The sequence below is a fragment of the Urocampus carinirostris genome, chromosome 9 (assembly GCF_059441175.1).
Source record: "Urocampus carinirostris isolate Australia breed hairy pipefish chromosome 9, RoL_Ucar_1.0, whole genome shotgun sequence".
NCBI classification, from domain to species: Eukaryota; Metazoa; Chordata; class Actinopteri; order Syngnathiformes; family Syngnathidae; genus Urocampus; species Urocampus carinirostris.
In genome coordinates, this window is record NC_142357.1 from 10,992,190 (window position 1) to 11,012,635 (window position 20,446).

The 20,446-nt window shown below is 40.5% G+C and overlaps 1 protein-coding gene and 1 pseudogene across 1 annotated transcript; one reads left to right on the forward strand and one right to left on the reverse strand.

Annotated features, from left to right (window-relative positions):
• Nucleotides 1–391: 391 nt before the first annotated feature.
• On the reverse strand, nucleotides 392–20,412 carry srpx2 (sushi-repeat containing protein X-linked 2). The gene is made up of 11 exons (XM_088344511.1): nucleotides 20,353–20,412; nucleotides 19,414–19,857; nucleotides 16,513–16,593; nucleotides 12,505–12,696; nucleotides 11,429–11,605; nucleotides 10,512–10,635; nucleotides 10,316–10,437; nucleotides 5,428–5,607; nucleotides 2,001–2,134; nucleotides 1,806–1,915; nucleotides 392–610 (listed from the first exon to the last, which is right to left on the reverse strand). The coding sequence occupies exons 2-11, from the start codon at nucleotides 19,463–19,465 to the stop codon at nucleotides 415–417; spliced, it is 1,368 nt and encodes a 455-aa protein (XP_088200637.1). The 5' UTR covers nucleotides 19,466–19,857; nucleotides 20,353–20,412; the 3' UTR covers nucleotides 392–414.
• Nucleotides 17,831–17,990, forward strand: LOC148359304 (U2 spliceosomal RNA; annotated as a pseudogene).
• Nucleotides 20,413–20,446: the final 34 nt, after the last annotated feature.

Below are 20,446 nucleotides of genomic sequence, written 5' to 3' on the forward strand. Positions count from 1 at the left end.
TTGTACCTTGTGGTTCATATTACAAGTGTAAACCATCTCTATATTACTTGCAACACAACAAAAAATGTTTGTTGTCTCAAAATGACAAAGGTGCAGATTTTCCGATAATATAACTTAATATAAAATATGCTGATGGAATAACAAACGTGTGTTGAGCTATTTATAGCATTTTTTTGGTTGCCTCAAACCTAATCTGAAAATTATAATTCATGGCCAAAAATCTTAATGTAAATGTGCAAGCAACCATTTCTTTTGTGCCCAAAAAAGTAGAGACGGGTTTTGTACGCGTCTACTTGGTTATATACAACAGAACTTGGTATGCAAAGTTTTGACGAGTAAATTTAGTACAAAGTCCATTTGTTGTCCATCAGCAAAATTAGATGACCCTATGAACATGTCACTCTTCCGCTTTATTTATTTTTCATGTTCTGAAGTGCAAAAATCCCTGTGGAGCTCCAGCTTCTCCCTCTCCTCTTCGTCCAGCACAAAGCTATCAATGTAAGAGAAAAGCTCCTCCGATGCTACTGGGGTGACGAAGCGCTCTCGATCCATCCCGTCCTTGTCCACCAGCACCATGCTAAAGTATTGCTTGGAGATTCTGAATGTGAGCCTGTGGGGAAAATCGTGAAAACCCAGTTAGTCTTTTATTAGGTGCCAGTATGCAGAGTCAGACGAGGGACGTGTGTGTCATGAAGGGGAATCTAAGCATTTTCCAGTCTAGGAAATTGAGCAAAGTCGGCACAAATTGGGACTACTCGGTGGAAAATCTGCTTTATATACTGCCTATTTGGATGAATTGGTGTCTTTCGTTTAACTTTTAATACTTGACTACATATATATGTGTGTGATCTTATCAGTGAAGTTTGAGTGTCAGACGGAATCATTGTCTGAAAGTTGGGGTATGAGTATGAGCACATTTGGAATATTAGCATGCCTGAGACTGAGTCGGTTTTCATTTGTGAGGTTGAGAAAGTATTATGCATGACGTAATCAAATTTTTTTTCATCTTACCACGATTTTAGCTGACTTGCTCTGGCCCTTTGTTGATTTAAGATGTGATTTTAAGGTGGGCAGCATACAAGCATTTGCATGAACCTGGCCCCTGGTATCTATGGGATTTGATTGTGCCCTTGGTTCCTGCTTGGAGCTGCTTCACAGAAAATTTAAATGCATTTTTCCTCACCCACAGGTAGGTTTCAGATCAAGGGAATTTTGTAATGGTGGTTTGCAGGGTTGGGTAGGGTTACTTTAACTTGATTACTTTCAATTACTTTTGGATTACTCCAATACCAAACATGCTAATAAAAGACAAAATAAACTAAATATGAATAAAATTATGACTCACAACACGTGGGAAGCTTTCTCTCCTGGCTTTGATAGTTTTGCCGGAGATCAAAGATAACATAAAATGCGACAGAAACAAAATGAAAATAAATCCAAACAGCTTGCCAACATCATTTTTGCCGTTCCATGTTTTCCGTTACTCCCCAAGCCTGCACAAAATTTAGGAATTTTATTCATCTTTAGTTTCTTTTGTCTTTTATTAGCATATTTGGTATTGGAGTAATCCAAAAGTAATTGAAAGTAATCAAGGTAAAGTAACCCTCCCCAACCCTGGTGGTCTGTGCAGCACTTGCTAAAGGGTTATACAGATAAATGTGACTTGATCTTAGAGTCAGTTGATTTATACAAATACATATGTTGGTTTAAGATTGTATGAAAGCGAGTGGGATAATGTTCGAGAGCAATCACATGTATAAGATTTTATGAGCGCAGTTTCTCCATGAACGTCATTTGGAATTGACCTCAGTTCATCAACGACCAGCGAGGTCAAGTTGTTCTCCTTGATGCGTCCCCTCTCCTCCAGCAGCTCAATAAGCGTCACGTGCCGCAGTTGTAACCCACAATCTGCTTTCTGTGGGGCGGCAAGAAAGCCGGGAAATGGGTACGTGTCGTTGCAAAGGGCTTGGGAGTTACAGTTCGTACAAGCTTGCGCTCACTTGTATCATGATGTTCTGCAGCTGGTACTCTGGGTCGGCCATGTCGGGTGCTGAAAGGATGAGGAGTCGCCTTTTCTGGAAAAACTGACGAAGCAGAGCGGATGCCGTTTTCACATCGGACTCTATTTCCATGGCTGAAACACAAGATGCCTAAATTTACTTTCCTAATTTATACCAATCGCATTATTAACCCCCTTAATTTCACTACTTACTCTAGCAAAGTATGTTAATGAAGAGGCAAAGTTCCAACCTCCAGAAAAGTGTATAACAAAGTGGAAGAGTTAGCGACATAACCTCCATTTCACCAAGTCTGGTCCGCAGTGCCCTAGCTTCTCAATTGTCCTACACCCTTGGCATTACCCACGAGATGGAAGCAACCATTGAATGTACCTTGACTTTTCCATCACACATCATAGACACAAATTTGTGTAAAATCCTTCAGGGTGCGCGGTGAGGCGAAGAATAGCACAGAGGCAGGAGCGATGGTCACATTGCCTTCCCTGGCAAAATGAGAGCCATGACTGGCGGCAATTAGCATTTGAGTTGGAAAAAAATAGCAATTACCACGACAGAAGAATATAACCACGACTTTTCACTAGGATGATTTATTGCTGTGCCGGCCATCAAGGTTCTGAGCCTGATTTGGAATTTGATCGTATCTCTTTTGATGAAGACAAAAGACGGAGATTTTTTTCTGCTAATCAGATTGAGGTACTCGCAGCCCTCAAATTATTCCAAGATTTGCATCTACCATTTTTACATTTTATTTTTGTAATTCATAGCAAATTTATGTTAAGTAGGTACAAGTCGTTGTCTGTCTCAGTGTGCCCTGCAACTGGCTGGCAACCAGTTCAGGGTGTCGCCTGCCAACTGCCCAAAAAGGGCTGGGATGGGCTCTAGCACCCCTGCGACCCTACCGAGGATAAGCAGTGCAGATAATGGATGGATGGATGGATACAAGTCTCGTTAAAGACGCTCAATACAATAAGTTATCTATTAACAAACTAACGTTAGTGACTCACCATTGCAATTTCTTACGACGTAAACCAGCTGTTATTGCAATCAACCAGCGATTCAAAACGGTAATCTCCCGAATGGCACATGTATTGATAACTGTTATGCACTCTACCATAAAAATAATTTACGCATAAATGAACTGCCAAAGTATCAACGGATAAAACAGGAGATGAATGTTCAGAAGATAAAACTTCATTTTGCCAAAGTAAATATTTTAACATGCTCAAAAGCGATTACCATACAAGGTGCCTGTGCTTTACAGTTCTATTAAAATCCTCCAAAATTTAGATGTCATTTCAGTAAAGTTTGCACAAGGGGAGATATCACACCAAATTTTTGGCACAACAAAGCCCAGCAACTCGTACTAGCTCCGAAGAACTGGTAAGCATCTAGGCTTTTATAAGCTTTTAGAATTAGCACCTGAGTGTGAGGATACTTCATTTAAAATATAGTGGTACAGATCAGACAGACTGGAAGATTTGGTCCAATGTGTGAAAATGTCAGGAGGAAAACTATGGGTCGGTTGCTAGCATTGCTAATGCTATCCTAAGTTTCTCTAAATAGCCCCCTTTATTTTTTCCGACAAGGTGAGCCATCTCATCCGACAGCTGCACAATATCTGTTTCACTAGTCATAGCCAATAGTATTGAATAGTAAAGCTGTTTTTGTTGTTGTTGTAACTGTTTATAGGCCTTGTCCACTGCTTACTACGGTTTACTACCTTTCGTCATGGTGTCGTCACGTGGTTAGGTCACATGTGCATAAAAGGTCAATATGGATTAAAAATAAAAAGATATTTAAAAACACCTCTGTTGTAATTCTATCACTTCCCACTAAAAGGCAGACATAGGTTAGTAGCACTCGCTTTTGGGCTTTGCAGTAATTTATAATTTTTTTGTGGAAGGTATACTTTCATCAAATATCGCCTGTTAAAATTGTAAAGAAAATGTCATTTCCATACCTAGTTTCAATTTCTTGTGTTCAAATCATTAGGACAGCCTATAATGTTGCTTAAGTTGACGTCAAGATGAAAATATAAAGAAGTACGATTATACATTTCTCAACTTATTAATTTGCAATTTTGTATTTCACTATATTTTTACCTTTTTGTAGCTTTATTAACTAAATCAGTTACTGCTTGAAATTTGCAAAGTTAGATACCGGTGGAAAAAAGACAGAAAATATTTATTTTTTTTAAAAAACTATTTTGTCTTTCATTTTTGTTTGTTATTGTAACATCCATTGGAGGTCGTTTAAAAGGGTTTGTAATTTTTGCATCTTGAGGGGTTTGTACAGTCCTTCTGTTTTACTTAAAATCTCAAAATTCGTTGATATATTTTCTCCTTATTTTAAGTGTCTACTAGGCTATAACATATGTTTAAATGGTTCATTTACAAGACAATGTGATTATCCTATTGTTTAACCTGAAAAAATTGTATTACAGCATAGGCAATGCCATACTTGTCAACCTGTACGTTTTTGCTGTACAAAGTAAGTTTATTATGCATTTTAAGAAGTGTACGACTTACAAGAAAATCTGTACGGAAAAACGCAAATTTCTCAATGATGGGTACCATCCGGTGTACACCGACTATAACAAAATGGCAAATCAATCAAGTTAAACGAGTTCGCCGCGGTAGCCTCTATCCCGGTACCCTTTTTTTCGTTGCAAACGAAGCGAGCGTTTGATGCTACTGTGCGCATGCGTCTGCCGCTGTAGTGCCTAATGTCGGAAGCGCAGCAGAATGCGTGTTCACGCGAGGGGGGGAGGATTTTTGCAGAGGAGTCGAAATTAGGCACTACACCTGAAGACTCCTCAGCAGCTGCAGAAGTGACGTTTTGCCATTTCATCGCAGAGTACACCATACCTCCAACAGTTGCCGATCACTTCACAGTCACATTCACAAGGCTGCAAAGGGTTGTATTTTCTGTCCCTGTTATTAGTCTGTTTGAAATTTAAAATACAAGCATCAATGGTTGATATTGAAATAGAAATGCCAAATAATTTTTTCTTCCCAAAAATATCTTTATTTACAAATTTGAATTTAAAGTTGTTATTAATGGATATTTTAGTTATGCTGATAACAATTGTTCCTTTTTTTTTTTTTTTAATGTATTTTATTTTTTTAATTATTAAGAATATGTACAGAATGATACAACGAAACACATGTACAATATAACATGTTAAACTACATAAATGAACACGTTTGAAAAAAAAATATGGTGTAAGATTTTTTGTATTTTGTAAGGAAAAATACGACAGTTTGTAATGGTATGGAGCCGTGGAGGTTGACAGGTATGCAATGCAGCCCATAAAACATCTGAAATCGACGCCATCCGACCCAGAATCCTAATGTAAACAATAACAGCACAATATGTATGAACGTAATAATGTGTATTTGGTACTCACGAATGCACTCCGCAGGCCCGTCACTCCAGTTCCGGTCAAACTGGCAAACCCGACTGGCCACGCCGCTGCGCTTATATCCACCATCGCAGTGATAATCGCACGTGGCGCCGTAGTTTGTGACGTCAGAAGAGCATGTGAGGGAGCCGTGCATGGGTGGGGACAGGGCAGGGCATCTCATCACTTGATGGGAAGCAAACAAGACAATGATTCCCGTGTTTCTCATAGATAAGAAGATTCTGGCAAGCCTGCCAGGGCCTTATTGAAAAACATATCATTTTTAAATATAGACAATTGCGACGTTATCAAAATCAAATCATGTTTATCTGTATAGCCCTTAATCACAAAGACTCTCAAAGGGCTGCACAGACCACAGATTATTGCAAACCACAGACTATTATGACACCATCCCCTGATCTTAAACCCACATGAGGGCAAGGTAAAATTCAAAAACCTCAACATGAGGAAAATAAATAAACCTTGAGAAGGGACCGCACATGAGGTAATCCCCCTTCCAGGATGACCAGGCTGCGATTTCTCATCATATAACTGATCAAAAACGTCAAGTTGTTTATTTGTGCTACATATCTCTTTTAGTAAGAAGTAATGTTGGTCACTCACCCCGTCCTATCGTGCTGAAGTGCACACTCTTTTTGTTTTTGCGATTTTTGTCCCTGCCTGCCTGCACTATGATTGGATAACTGTGTAAAATGTGACATTGACAAGGGTCAGGTTTTCCTCAAGTTGAAAATGTTTCACTCTCAGCAACCATAAAAAAAGTCTCGCCCACAGGATTCTGCGCAAAAAACCTGCATTGCCAGCATTTAGAACAGTGCGTAAAATGTAGGGCTGCCATTGCTAGGATGCAGAAAAATTCTTTCAGAGTAGGAAAACGCTTTTGATAGACACGGGCCCTAAGTGTACCCCATAAGTTGCGCATTACAATAACCTGTAAACCTTTGAAGAAGAACCGACATCCTGTCATAGTAGCAATCACAAAAGCAATAGTACTGATACTAAAAGGTGGGATGCGTAGTTTGAGGGGTCCTTAAAAAGTTTGAAATTACATATTTTGTCAATTAAGTATGAGTTAACAATACCCAACTGAGTTTTAAGAGCCTTTATATATTTTTTCCCACCACGCCCATCGGCTCTTAGCTTACTTTTATCATGTGCGTTCCAGTCCTGGAGTGCATTAGGCTGGTGGATGGAGGCGGGGGGATGATTGATTCAGTGCGCGTGCTCGAGGTTTTCTTTAATAGTAGAATGAAAATGTTGAAAGTAAGAAAAAGACTGTTTCAAATACAGTCCAAATGCCAACCCAAACCTCCAAAAAGATGATTTTTTTTTTTTTTTGAGTACATATAAGAAACGCTCGTGCAACACTGTGGAAGAAGCTTTACAGAGGTTGCAATGATGATTACAGCCAGAAGATGGCGTCAGCAAGGACAATATCTTGAAGTTACGGACACCACCTTTTGATACTGTAATTTACCGAATCCCTGATATGGGTATTGTAACTAATATTGGGGATTTGGTCGGTTTACTCGCTGATACAATACCTTAAAATAGTACAACATCGGCTGCATAACAACACTACTACACTACACTATATCTGGTTGCTTTCACAGGTAAGACTCTATGTTTTATGATTAGCTTGAAAGTCACCATGTTTAATAATTATACATGATTAATTCACACGTTTTATCAATTGAACCATTGAATCATCTGCAAAACTACAGCATTTGTTGTTGAAGTTTCTACTCATACATCTAAGCAGAGTATCATAGGTGTATTGCATTCACTTGGAAATAAAACACTCCTTATTTTCCTGAATAGAGACGCTCCCCTACTTACGACCATTCAACTTACGAAAAACTGTAGATACATACACTTTTTTCGGGATGTCAAAAAATATCATTGCAGTAAGTTGGATTTTGTATTGTGCACCTTTTTCCAAGTAGATAGATAGATAGATAGATAGATAGATAGATAGATAGATAGATAGATAGATAGATACTTTGTTCATCCCCGAAGGGAAATTCACATTTCCAGCAGCATCCCTGAGCTGAGAACAATCGAGAACAATCGAAAATAACACGGGAGCTGCTGGAGTGGCTGCCATTCGTGACGGCAAGTACAGGTATAGGGCAGTACTGTAGTGTTTCTTTCCGCCGCTACCGGCATGTGGCGCTGTGAGAGCTCACCCAGCATCCACCCCGAAGAAGAAATCCGCTTCCTCTTCCTAGTTTGTGTGTAAACATTCTATACTGTATCTCCAGTGCGCTAAGAACTTTGACAATTTTAATGTTTAATATCTCGTGCATCCATTCGACATGGTTGGTGTAAAATGTAAAGAAGAGGCGAGCTGTTTCTTTTGAAATTAAAGTGGAATAAGAAAGCTTGATGCGGTTGAGAAAACTTCAACTTTATTTATCTTTATAGAGCATATTATTTTATGAAATGTGTGTTTTTTTAGGACAAAACAATACAGGTTACTTATACAAGCCCTAAACATTCTTATATAAATCATAAACATACAAAATATAGCACTGAAGCAACTTACGAACAAAGTCAACTTATGAACGATCGTAAATACGGCAGCGTCTGTACCTTTTTCCGGGCGACATTGTTTTTTGAGATATTTTAAAAGAATTTCTATTGTGTTATTAGTTTGTCTTTAGTAATGTTTTTTTCTGTTTTTTTTTATCAATTTTTACATTTTTTCAGAATGTTTATAATTGTTGAGGAATATATTCTAAATACATGGATGGATATTGTCATTTTAAAATATTCATCCATCCATTATCTTATCCTTAGTAGGGTCGTTGGGATGCTGGGGCACATCCCAGCCATCTTTGGGCAGTGGGCAAGGGACACCCTGAGGTGGTCGCCAGCCAATCGCAGAGCACAAAGACAGACAACTCACTTGCACATTCACACTTAGGGACAATTTGCACCGGCCAATTACCCTAACATGCATGTTTTTGGAATGTGGGAGGAAACCGGAGTTGCCCGGAGGAAATTCAAGCAAGCACGGGAGTACATGCAAACTCCACACGGTAGCTGGACTTGAAGCCTGAACCTCTGCACCGTGGGGCTGCGCGGCGCAGCCGCTAAATGACAATACCTTAACGGGTAAAAAGATATGTGAAATTGTTAAGATTTGTGTCTGATGAGGCAGTCAAATTTACAAATAAATTAACTTACATCCTAACATTGCCAGACCAAGTAAAACAACCCAGGAAACCTGCAGGTCTTTTACCTTTGGAGCTAGTCAACATGGCTGAAAGAAGCAAGCTACCACCTGAATTTCTGCAAGTCTGCTAAGCGGTAAAGACTCAAATTTAAGATCGTAAACCATGCAAAGCTTCGGTGTCAAACTCTCAACCCGCTGGCCACATCCGGCCCGGCGTACCATTGTATCCGGCCTGTGAATTCATTTGATATACATCTACTATAATGGCCTTGGTCTATGAAAGGCTGATAACTCTCAAACTACAGAACCAAAAATGCAGAGCTTCTGCTGCCGCCACAAGACCTCCTGGAAATGTTCCCGCATCAATCGAGTTAGCTGTAGCCTGATGAGCGCAGCCACTTTTAAAACCATCTACTTACAAACAACCAGCCACTTGAAAAACAAGACTGACAAGTGCATTAACTGTGGGTCCTAGAGTCATGAAGCGGCGAAAAACTTCTATCTATCACGATGTAACGGAAGGCTAAATGGAGAAAAGCAGGGTGACGTTTCTGTTGCTGTGGACTAACTTTGACAGGAGATATTTTGAAGTTGTTTATTGTTTAAGTTTGTTTATTCTGGAAAAATGATCCTGTCTGTGTTAAATTCATATTTGTTTAAAAAAATGTTTTAATTAATTCAATGAATATTTATCCTTTTCAGCCTGGGACCAAATGTGTGGTTTGAGTTTTGGCCCTCTGTGCAATTGACTGACACCCCTGAAAGCGACGGAACATTGTAAAGGTGTCGTGGTTGCCATGGCGCCCAATTGCCCGCGCCCGTGTGTGTCAATGGTTGCCGTGGTGCCCAGTTGTCCCCGCCTGTGTGTGTCACGGTTGCCATGGTGCCCAATAAGCCCCGCCCGTGTGGTGCCAGCTGCGGCTCGTTAAGAGATTGACTTTTTGTTTATATCAAACTCAGCGCTCTCTTGCTTGAGAGTCAGCCCGTCAAACGAACTTCTGCCCCACATGACGTGGGCCCTGACTTGGTCCTGTTTTCCTGTGATATCTCCAATCTGGTATTGTTCCTGTTTATTGTTGTCCTGTTTAATTTCGGGTTCCAGTTTAGTTTCCGTATGTTTTTGTCCTGTTTATTATTTTTTATCCAGTTTTCGTTCCCGTTTAGTTTCTCCTGTTAATTTTCCATATCCTGATCCGTTATCTATCCTGTCTGTCACTTCCTGTCCAATATCGACCCATCTGTCCGATATCAACTCGGGCAATTGAAATCGGTCTCGTCGGTCTTTGGAAACCTGTCCTTCCACGCCAGACCGGTTTCCTAACGTAGAGGACTCCTCATTTCCCGTAAAATAAAAGGCTTGTGTGAGAACGTCACGCGATTGGGTCCTGTGTTCTAGGTTCTGACAAAAGGGTTTAAAATTTCTACTTAACTCCTGAAACGTATGTAGTCTGTACACACTTTGAGAGTTCTTGTGATTAAGGGCTACACAGATAAACATGACTAAGAAAGCAGTATATAAACTGTAGCATAGAGAAAAATGCACAACTCATAAATGAGGTCTGTGCTTTGATCCTTTTAGATGAAAGCATCCTCCATCATGAAAAAATAACGCAACAAGAAAAAAATGACTGAATAGCTTGAGTTGTATTGAATTCAACTGTTCACCTGGACAGCTAAAATGTACGTGCTCACCTTCAACACGGACTACAAATTTGCAAGCGGCTCTGTTTCTGGCTTGATCATACACTTTATAGCGAACAACGTTTGCTCCCTCCTTGAAGTCAGTTCCGGGCCCTTGGCCCACCAGGATCACGCTGCAAAGACAACAAGGGTAAACTTGTGCTGCAATTGGATACAGGAAATGACTCTTAAGCTGAACAGGGATTACTCGAGTATTTTATCAGCTGTGTCCGTGGCAACTGGTGTATCCCAGGTCACTTTAGCAGTCAGTTTTCCGGGTTCTGCCACCTTGACTCTGGAGAGTGGGCACCTGATTTTTGGAGGTTCCATATCTGAAATCAGTTGAAATGAAATTATCTGCATTTCTATAGCGCTTTTCAAGTCAAGACTTCCCAGAGCGCTTCACAGTGTGCTTCACATTTCCCAATAGCGGCCGTGCAGCCATATAAGGCGCTAACCTGCTTATTGGGGGTATTAGGGGTTCAGTGTCTTACCCAAGGACACTTCGACATGTAACACGGAGGAGCCGGGATTCGAACTGCGATCTCTTGATCCCAAGAGGAGCGTTCTACCTCCTGAGCCACTGCCGCCCCGCGTTCAAATATATTTGATGGGAAACTTGTAGGGGAAAATTATACGAAATCTAGCAAGGATACAGTTTACATATGAATAAAAAAGAGGAACTTTATTAGTTCTTTATTTAGTTGGAACAATAAGGGCCCCAGTTTCAAGGAAACATAAAGACTGAGTCAGTGCAGCTTTGGATTCCATTAGGAGCAGTGAATAAAAGATGTTTACTTTGGTGCAAGGGAGCCCCCGGAGGGGAAAAAGAGGGAAAAACACAAGTCAGCAAAACAGATGTACGGAGTTTAGCTCCATTTTACAGCTGCAGACTTGAGCGATTAAATGGAATGATTTGTCAGGAGGATTGAGTGTGTGAGTGAATGGTTGTCTGTCTCTGTGTTGAAAACAGCACGAGGTGTCCCCTGCCCATTGCCTATAGTGGGCTCAGGCACCCCAGTGACCCTAGTGAGGGTAAGCAGATGAAAAAAATGAATGAATGTATAATTTAAAGTACAACTTTATACTATACTGAGGTGCGAAAATCTGGGTTATAGAGAATACCTGAACAAATAGGCTGCGCCCCGCTCCATTTCCCCCCGTGCTGACACGTGCGTGAGTGCTCCCCCTCAATGCGATAGCCTGGAGCACAGGTAAAATCGCACCTGGAGTCCACCACGAATCCCTGAGTGCAGGTGTATTTGCCGTGCGGGATGAGAGGCAACACACCACACCGGATCTCTGCGGAAAACGGGAAATAGAATAATTGCATTAAGGCTGCAGAACTCATTTGAGAACGTGGGCCAAATGGTAGAAACAAAATCTCACAGGAGCTGGACTATTAGATTAAGGAGCTGCGGGGGGAGAAAGAGGCGGGAGAAATTGAGAGAGAAACAAAAAAATAGAGAGGGAAAGAGGGAGAAAGAATTAGAGAAAGAAAAGAGCAAGAAGGAGGGAGAAAATAAGAAATAGAAAAAGAGATAGAGGGAGTGAGAAAAACAGCGAGAGCGAAAAAATAAAGAGATACGAGAAAAAGAGAATGAATGACAGACGCAGAAATAAATAGAGACAGAAAGGTAGAAAGAAAGGTCGATAATAAAAGAGAGAGAAAAAAAGAGTATGAGAGAAGAGAAAGACACAGATGAAAGAGAGAAAAGGATAGAGCAAAGCAGAGAGAAACTGAAAAAGAGTAAGATAAAGGGACATAGACCCAAAGAGAGGGAGAAGGAGATACAAAATGGAAAGGAGACAGAGAGAGGAAGAATAAAGAGAGAACAAAAGAGAAAAGGGAAAGAGTAGAAAAAGGGGATAGAGAAATATACTAACATGAGAGGTATTGAGAAAGGGAGAGAGTAAGAGTGAGAGAGAGGGAAAAAGAAGAGAGAAAGAAAGAAAAAGCGAGATAGCAAAAAAATAGAGAAAGAGCGAGAGGGATAGCAAAAGAAATACTGTCACAGTGTTCTTGTGAGTGTTTCCTGGTTTTGGCAACATCAGGTGGACCTATTTGAAACTGCATCCCATTTTCCTCATCTGCTTCTCTCAGAGTTGTCGGGATTCAATCTGTCGGTGGGCCCGATCCGGCCTGCGAGCCGCATGTTTGCCCCCGAGTTTTCTAATCATCAACAGCAACTAGCGCTCACTGCGGCAGATGGCGGTTCCCGACCAGCGGCGGTTGTCCAGGCATTGGATGGAGCTACGGCCAACAAGGCGGTAGCCTCTGTCGCATCTCAGGCTGCAGCGGGTGCCTTGGGTGGTCCTGTACGCTCGACCGCGGGGGGAGTGGCAGGTCAGCTCGCCATTAGCAAGCCGTGGAGAGTGACACCAGTGAAGTTCTGAAGAGCGAGGGAAGACATTTGTAAGGTGGAAATCGGCACTGTCATTTGAAGGAAAAGAAATCTCAGTTTTTCTCATTTTCATTGACGGACCGATTGTACAGTGGAATTTCTGGAAACAAGCACCTATCTATACACATCATGAGTATTTCAATACTTTTTTGGTAACAAAAATCGAAGGAAAACCCAGTTCACATGCAGTCCCAGAGGTTACCAATAGCAGTGTTAGGCACGTTACTTTAAAAAAAAAAGAATTAGTTATAGTTATTCACTACTTCTCCCAAAAAGTAACTGAGCTAGTAACTGAATTACCCTATAGCTAAAGTAACTAGTTTTGAGTGTCACGGTTGTGTGGCGCCAGTTGAGGCTCGTTGGCGGATAGGCTTTCCTTCTATTTAAGCGCTGTGCCCTCACTCTCCCTTTGTCAGTCCGTCAACGAACCTCTGCCCCGCAAGATGTGGTTTCTGACTCGGTCCTGTTTCCTGTTGGTATTTTCGGTCCGGTATTGTTCCCGTTTATTTTGTCCTGTTTAATATCGGTTTCCAGTTTTTGTTCCCGTCTAGTTTGTCCTGTTTAATTTCGATATCCTGTTTCAATATTAATCTTGTCTGTCCGATATCTGCTCGGGCGATTGGTATCGATCTTGTTGGTCTCTGGCTTCCTGTCTTTCCACGCCAGACCGCTAACTAACATGCACGACTCCCCATTTCCCGTAAAATAGAAGCTTGTGTGAGAAACGTCACGCATTTGGGTCCTGATCCTGTTCCGGTTCATGACAACGAGGCACAGTAACTATTTTCGGAGCTTTTAAAAGAAGTTAAATGTCAAAGGATTTGACATTTTTTGAGCAAATATGAAACACCGCGTTTACTTGTAGAGATGGGAATTCCGACTATTTTAAGAGAACAGGCTTTTTGGGCTCGGCTCACCATAAAGAGCCAGGTGTTTTTAGGTCCCAAATGGCTCTTGAGCTGTTTTTGATGTTTTAATCCCTTTATTACCACATAATGTGTCACCTTCTGCACAGAATACCTAAAAAGGGGAAAAAATAAAGAAAAAAAGAAACAAAAGGAAAAACACAATAACAAAAGTAAAAAGAAAAATAATAATAATAATAATTTCCTTTGTATTGTCATTCTTTGTAACAATGTACACTGAACGAAATGTCGATACACCTGACCCGTTGTAGCGAGCCGATGCAGCCGCAGCCAACAGAGGGCGCCGCCATTTTACCAATTAGGTATGACTCGGCCGAGGCGCGAACCAGCGACCTCCCAGCCTCAAAGCGGGCACACTACCATCTAGGCTACTGAGCTAGAATAAACTGTACATTTTTATTGAAACACATTAACACTGAAAAACCCAGAAAATATTACAAACTATTCATAAATTTACAACAACAAAAAATATAAAATACAAAACAATCATAACCTTTTCATGCACAACAAATTAAAAGTCAACAACACAGAAGCCCCAAATAATGCATATTAGGATAGAAGAATAGAATAGAGATTACTTTTATTGTCATTCTTTGTAACCATGCACATAGAACGAAATGTCGATACACCTGACCCGTACAGTTTAAACTGTAGCGAGCGGATGCCGCAGCCAAACAGGGCACCAACTGCTGTGTAGGTGACCAAACCCCCCAATTCCAACCCTTATTGCCGAGCGCCAAGCAGGGAGTACCAATGTTGTAAGTCTTAGGTATGACTCGGCCGAGGCTTGAACCAGCGACCTCCCAGTCTCGGAGCGGGTGCCCTACCATCTAGGCTATATTTATCAATCACAATAGAAAAAAGGTGTCTCGGAAGAAACTAGCTGTTGATTGGTGAGAAGCCGCCTCCCTTCATTTACTTCCAAGAGCCGGCTCATAGAGACGTTTCGTCTGTCAGCTCTAAATTGTCTTTTCTTTCAATTGTCTTTTTGCAGCACGGCGGCGCAGTGGTTAGCGCGGGTGCGGCACGGTTCTGAGGTCATGGGATCAAACCTTCCTGTCTGGAGTTTGCATGTTCTCCCCGTGCTTGTGTGGGTTTTCTCTGAGAACTCCGGTTTCCTCCCACATTCCAAATACATGCATGTCAGGTTAATTGGCCGGTCCAAATTGTCCCTAGGTGTGAATGAGCGAGTGAGTCGTCTGTCTCTGTGTGCCCCGCGAATGGCTGGCAACCAGTTCAGGGTGTCCCCTGGCCACTGCCTGGAGATAGCTGGGATGGGCTCCAGCACCCCCGCTACCCTACTGAGGATAAGCGATGCAGATAATTGATGGATGGATGAATTTGAATTCTTCAAACATAATGCAATGATTTTGTAGCATTGATTAACTATTACAGGTAAGGCCCAAGGAATGAATTACGTTTTGGCATTAAAAACCTCCAAAAGTCCAGTTAGAAAATTCCGTGCAAATCTAGTTTAAATAAATCTGAAATAATCATCTTTCAAAGTCAAATTGTCTTTTTCCATTGGCATACCCTAAACCCTAACTGTAACTAGTAGTAGTGGGAATAGCGCAGTTATTAATAACCCCGTTATGTAAAAGCGTTTTGTTTTCTGTAATTAACTAAATAAGTAACTAATAACTAGTAATTCAAAAAGTAACTAATTATCTTTTTCCTCTGTTACAACGCCGTTACTGTCACTGACCTCCAAAAGCTGTGCGTTACTTTAAATAAATTGAGAAAAGGCATCTTGGCGTGGACACGTGTTTACTTTCGTGTCACTCGCAAGTTAACCATAACATACAACTGTAAACATTAGGAGACATGCTCAGTAACAATGTAACATTATGGGATATTCACCTCTTATTTTATCAAGCAAATACAATCACATAGAGAGAGGGATTGGACAATCACTTATTATTGTTTTACTGTTTACGTTTGTTGTGAACAAAATATTTGAAGAGCAGTCGCCTATTTCTAATTGACCAGTGTTTCAGGATGTGAGAGTTTGATTTATTTACTGTGCACTGCAGAATTAAACGCACTTTATATAGTTGAACTGTTTACTTTTGTTGTGTGAAAATACTTGATGTGCAGCGGCATATGTTTACTTGAGCAGTTGTCTGACAAGAGCTTGTGAAACTCACTTTTTTTGTTGTGAACAAAATGCTTGAAGTACAGCAGCATATGTCTACTTGACCAGTTGTCTCAGGTTGAGAGAGTTAGATTTAATTTATCAAACTCACTTTAGATTGTTTACTGCTGATTGTTGTTTTAAAATAATGTTTCCAGTTTATTTTTGTTGCACTTCAAGTGTAGGATAGATCTGTTGCTGGGGAGGTGCGATAAATATTACAAGGTTCTATAACACAACTACTGCTCAGAAAATGTTCAAATTCTTTCACATAAATCAACTTACTTTTAAGGAAATAGAAATAGCTACTTTTCCTGGAAACAAGTTACTTTGACTGTAGAATAATTCAGTTCCTAACTCAGTTACTTTTTGGAAGAATTGGGTAACCATAACTAATTACTTTTTTAAAGTAACGTGCCCAACACGGGTAACCAGGGTAAATAAAACACTGGAAAATGTGTACAGCAACATCAAAGCTGCTCCGGCCCCTTGGACAGTCATGGGAAATATTTGATTTAGTTTTTTAGATAAAACCAAACTATTTTAGATTCTCCTTTGTGTTGCAATGATTTTCTTATTTGAATTGCTCAAAGTATGCTGATTAAAAACAGCAAATTATTTGAACACACAAAAACTTAGTTAGGACTTTTGTTTATCATAATCACAATCATCAGAGATTAATGTTTATGTTTGTGTGCTTTTGTGGTCCTTGCATGCGTATCCAAGTATTATTTGCATACTTACTGGTGTAGTCCAAGTACAGGTCCTCTTCTTCATGGGTAACATCCTCGTAGGCTGCGTGATCTTCTGTGGTTCCGCACACAGCTGAAATATGGTGAAAGGAAGACATTGGAAACTCCTATTGGAGTGGGCAAAATGTCCATGGAACAATGTTCAGAGGACAGTTTGTGTTATTTGGTGCCTCCTAGTGGTTACTAAAAACTTGGTTTATTCAGAAAGCACAATCTTGAAAAAAGGTAAAATGGTGTGGTCTACGTAGCTTGTAATATTTTTTTTTCCAAGTGCGTTGTAGCACTCGGTTTCAGTTGCATTATACAATACAGCGACATCTAGTGGTCAAATATTACAGTGTCGCTTTGATGAATATCCGAAAGAAGGGACACTTCAATCATCTCTTCTAAAAGTAACGCCCAATAATGCAACATTGTAATTTCCCAGGGATTTTATGACCTTTAGGACCGGTTTGATGGGGCAGCACGGCGACGCAGTGGTTAGCGTGTGTGCGGCACAGTTCTGAGGTCATGAGATCAAACCTCCTGTGTGGAGTTTGCATGTTCTCCCCGTGCTTGCGTGGGTTTCCTCTGGGCACTCCGGTTTCCTCCCACATTCCAAAAACATGCATGTTAGGTTAATTGGCCGGTCCAAATTGTCCCTAGGTGTGAATGAGCGAGCGAATTGTCTGTCCCTGTGTGCCCTGTGATTGGCTGGAAACCAGTTCAGGGTGTCCCCTGCCCACTGCCCGTAGATAGCTGGGATGGGCTCCAGCACCCCCGCGACCCTGCTGAGGATAATTGGTGCAGATAATTAATGGATGGATGGACCAGTTTGATATCTGACAATATTCTCACGGCCCGGCCTGAAAATAGTATTATTAATACCAGCATGTCTGGCCCATGTACTCGAACCACAAGAACATCATGGTGTGGATGTTGGCTTGGGGAGGGATTGGCGCTAACAGGATGTACTTGCCCAAGACACACCACAGGAAATGGTGCCCATATGACCTGTGTGGTTAAAGGGGATCCAACCAACCAACCAACCAATACCAGCAATTACAGTAACAATAATAGAAAAAAAAAATCAAAACCAACTGTGAAATCATTAGACCAGCTATGACTAAGGCTGAACTATTTCCAATTATGCTCAATTACAACATTGTAAAACGTAGCACCGTGATTAAAAATAGTGTGATGAGGCGATAAAATCTAATGCCTTTTCCTTTGACAACTACAATCTTAGTAACTCGCAATCTGGTTGAGCTTTTAAAAGTGTCAACATGTGCTGGTATAATGCCAAGTCCTTAGCTTGGCCTTGATGCTAGGTCCTTAGCTTGGCCTTCTTGGCCTTGCTTGGCCTTTTGATGCTAGGTCCTTAGCTTGGCCTCTTTGATTTTTGCATTTCGGAGATGAAATATGAGCTTGCTCTGTCCACTCCACGCATCGGCCCGGTATTGCAGTACCTCCGGGAACGGTGCATTCGCAATGATCGCAGCAAGGCTTTAGGGCTAGGACCTTAGCTTGGCCTTTTGGCTGAGAGTAAGTGTCCCGGCTCCTAGGCTTTGTAGCGTATTATGAACTGACCGATAACGGATAATGGATAATGAATAACGAAGATAGATCAATAACCCTTAAAAACCCCCCTCCTGATTAAACTACAGTAATGCGAGCAAAGGAGATCAGGGATACTTGATTACAGTGATGTAGCACCGTAAAACCTTGGTATATCGCACGCAACCAAACTTTTGAGGTTTTTAGGGGGTGAAAATAACTGCATGTGGACACTGTACTACTCTCCAGTCTCACAAAGTCCAAAATCAAGAGCCTGCAGCTGATACAAAATACTGCAGCGAGGCTTTTAGCTAAGACAAGAAAGTTTGATCACATTACCCTGATTTTAGCTTAGCTAACCTGCATTGGCTAGCTGTTAGCTTAAGATGAGATTTTAAGGTTCTTTTGGTGATCTACTGGTGATCCCAAGAGCCAATAAGAGATCCACAGGTTTGAGAGCGTTCTCCATTCGGTCCCAGATGCTGTGGAATGCTCTGCCCACTGAGATTCAATCTGCAACCTCAGTGGAACTGTTTAAATCTAAGCTTAAAACATACTTCTTTTCTATAGTTTATGAATGACCTATATTTCATGTTGACAATATCGGTATATTATTTGTTATTGCAATGTCCGTTGCAGTCTGGTCATCCTAGAAGGGGGATTACCTCATGTGCGGTCCCTTCTCAAGGTTTCTTCATTTTCCTCAAGTTGAGGTTTTTGAGTTTTTCCTTGCCCTCATGTAGGTTTTAGATAAGGGGATGGTGTAATAATAGTCTGTGGTTTGCAATAATCTGTGGTCAGTGCAGCCCTTTGACACTCTTTGTGATCAAGGGCTATACAAATAAACATGACTTGACTTGACCTGACTATTGACAAAAAATAAGGTAGTTTTACTCTCTGTTTCTGAGAAGCCTGGTACTAAACGACCCACGGCCGCCCGGTGGTTGCCAACCACGTCTACGCGTTATTGCAAATAATTAACAAAATCAGCGTTTTCAAAAAAATTTAGTACTAATGAGGTGTATAATAACCCCATTTTCAGCAACTTCTCGAGTGTCTATCAAAGTACAGCAGAGTTTCATGTTAATCAATAGCCACTAAGCTAAGAAGTGCTGCTAATTAAAGAAACAAACTAAAATAATTGTCATCTGTTAGTTATTACTCTCTGTAACATGCTGACAAATCCTAAATGCTGTTTTCTTTGAGTGGTAGTGACTATAAAAATATGCACCACATCTGTATCTAATGCAGATGTTACTACTCAAGGGAAGAATGCCAAGTTATTTGACTGACTTAAATGAGAACGACCATATTCACAAACAAAAACGTAAATAAGATAAGAAGTTTACTGACTCACCTGTGAAATACAACAGGAACGAAAAGAGCACTAGGATACGGCTCAAGGTCATCGTCTGTTCGAGAAAAAAGGATGACACTTCTCGAAGGAAAAGTCTTGCGCAGTTTCTTGCCTCTCCAAATCGGACCTCCAACTAAGTCAACTTGCTCTAAACTTTAACAAATAACACTAAATCTAGTTTTTAAAATGTCCACCACTTTGCCTTCGAAAAAGAAGAGCTTTTTTTGTTTTGTGTGCAGGAGCGCCGCTCAATCCAAAAGATCCTCTTTGCTTCAGTGGCAAGTAAAAATCCACTGGAGGGCGCTGTTCACTTAACTATAAACTTGTGTGAAAATTTATATTTTAACACTCTAACACAATTTTTTGAGGTTTTAACTTTAACTTTATTCATGCATATTCAGTGGTAGTCAGCATAATTATTGAGCGTCTTTGTCCATGGAGGACCTGAAAGTGTGAAGAAGCACGGAAAGAAGAGCACACTGAAAAGGTAGTACTTATCTTTCAAAATAAATTATTAGTAAAAAGGCTGTCCTGTGTTTTTTCATTGTCTGAATTAAAAAGATAATACGAAGATTTTAAATAACTATTCAACATATTACATACAACACACGAATATAACAAGCGTGCAATTAAGGCGCAATTCAGGTAAATATATTTATTTTGACAGCAACAGATAAACATGTCAAAAGACTACAGCTTACTTGTCACTCCTAAAGTAAAATATGTCTTACTACTAAACAGATTTATTTGCACCTTTGGCATAAAACTAAACAAGTGAATATGTAACTAAGTTCAAGAGCGTAGTTTTAGCAAACATGAAGGCAGGGTTGGGTAGGGTTACTTTAACTTGTTTACTTTCAATTACTTTTGGATTACTCCAATACCAAATATGCTAATAAAAGACAAAAGAAACTAAATATGAATACAATTATGACTCACAACACGTGGTAAGGTTTCTCTCCTGGCTTTGATCTCTTTGATCTCCGGCAAAACTAACATAAAGTGCGACAGAAAAAAAAGGAAAATAAATCCA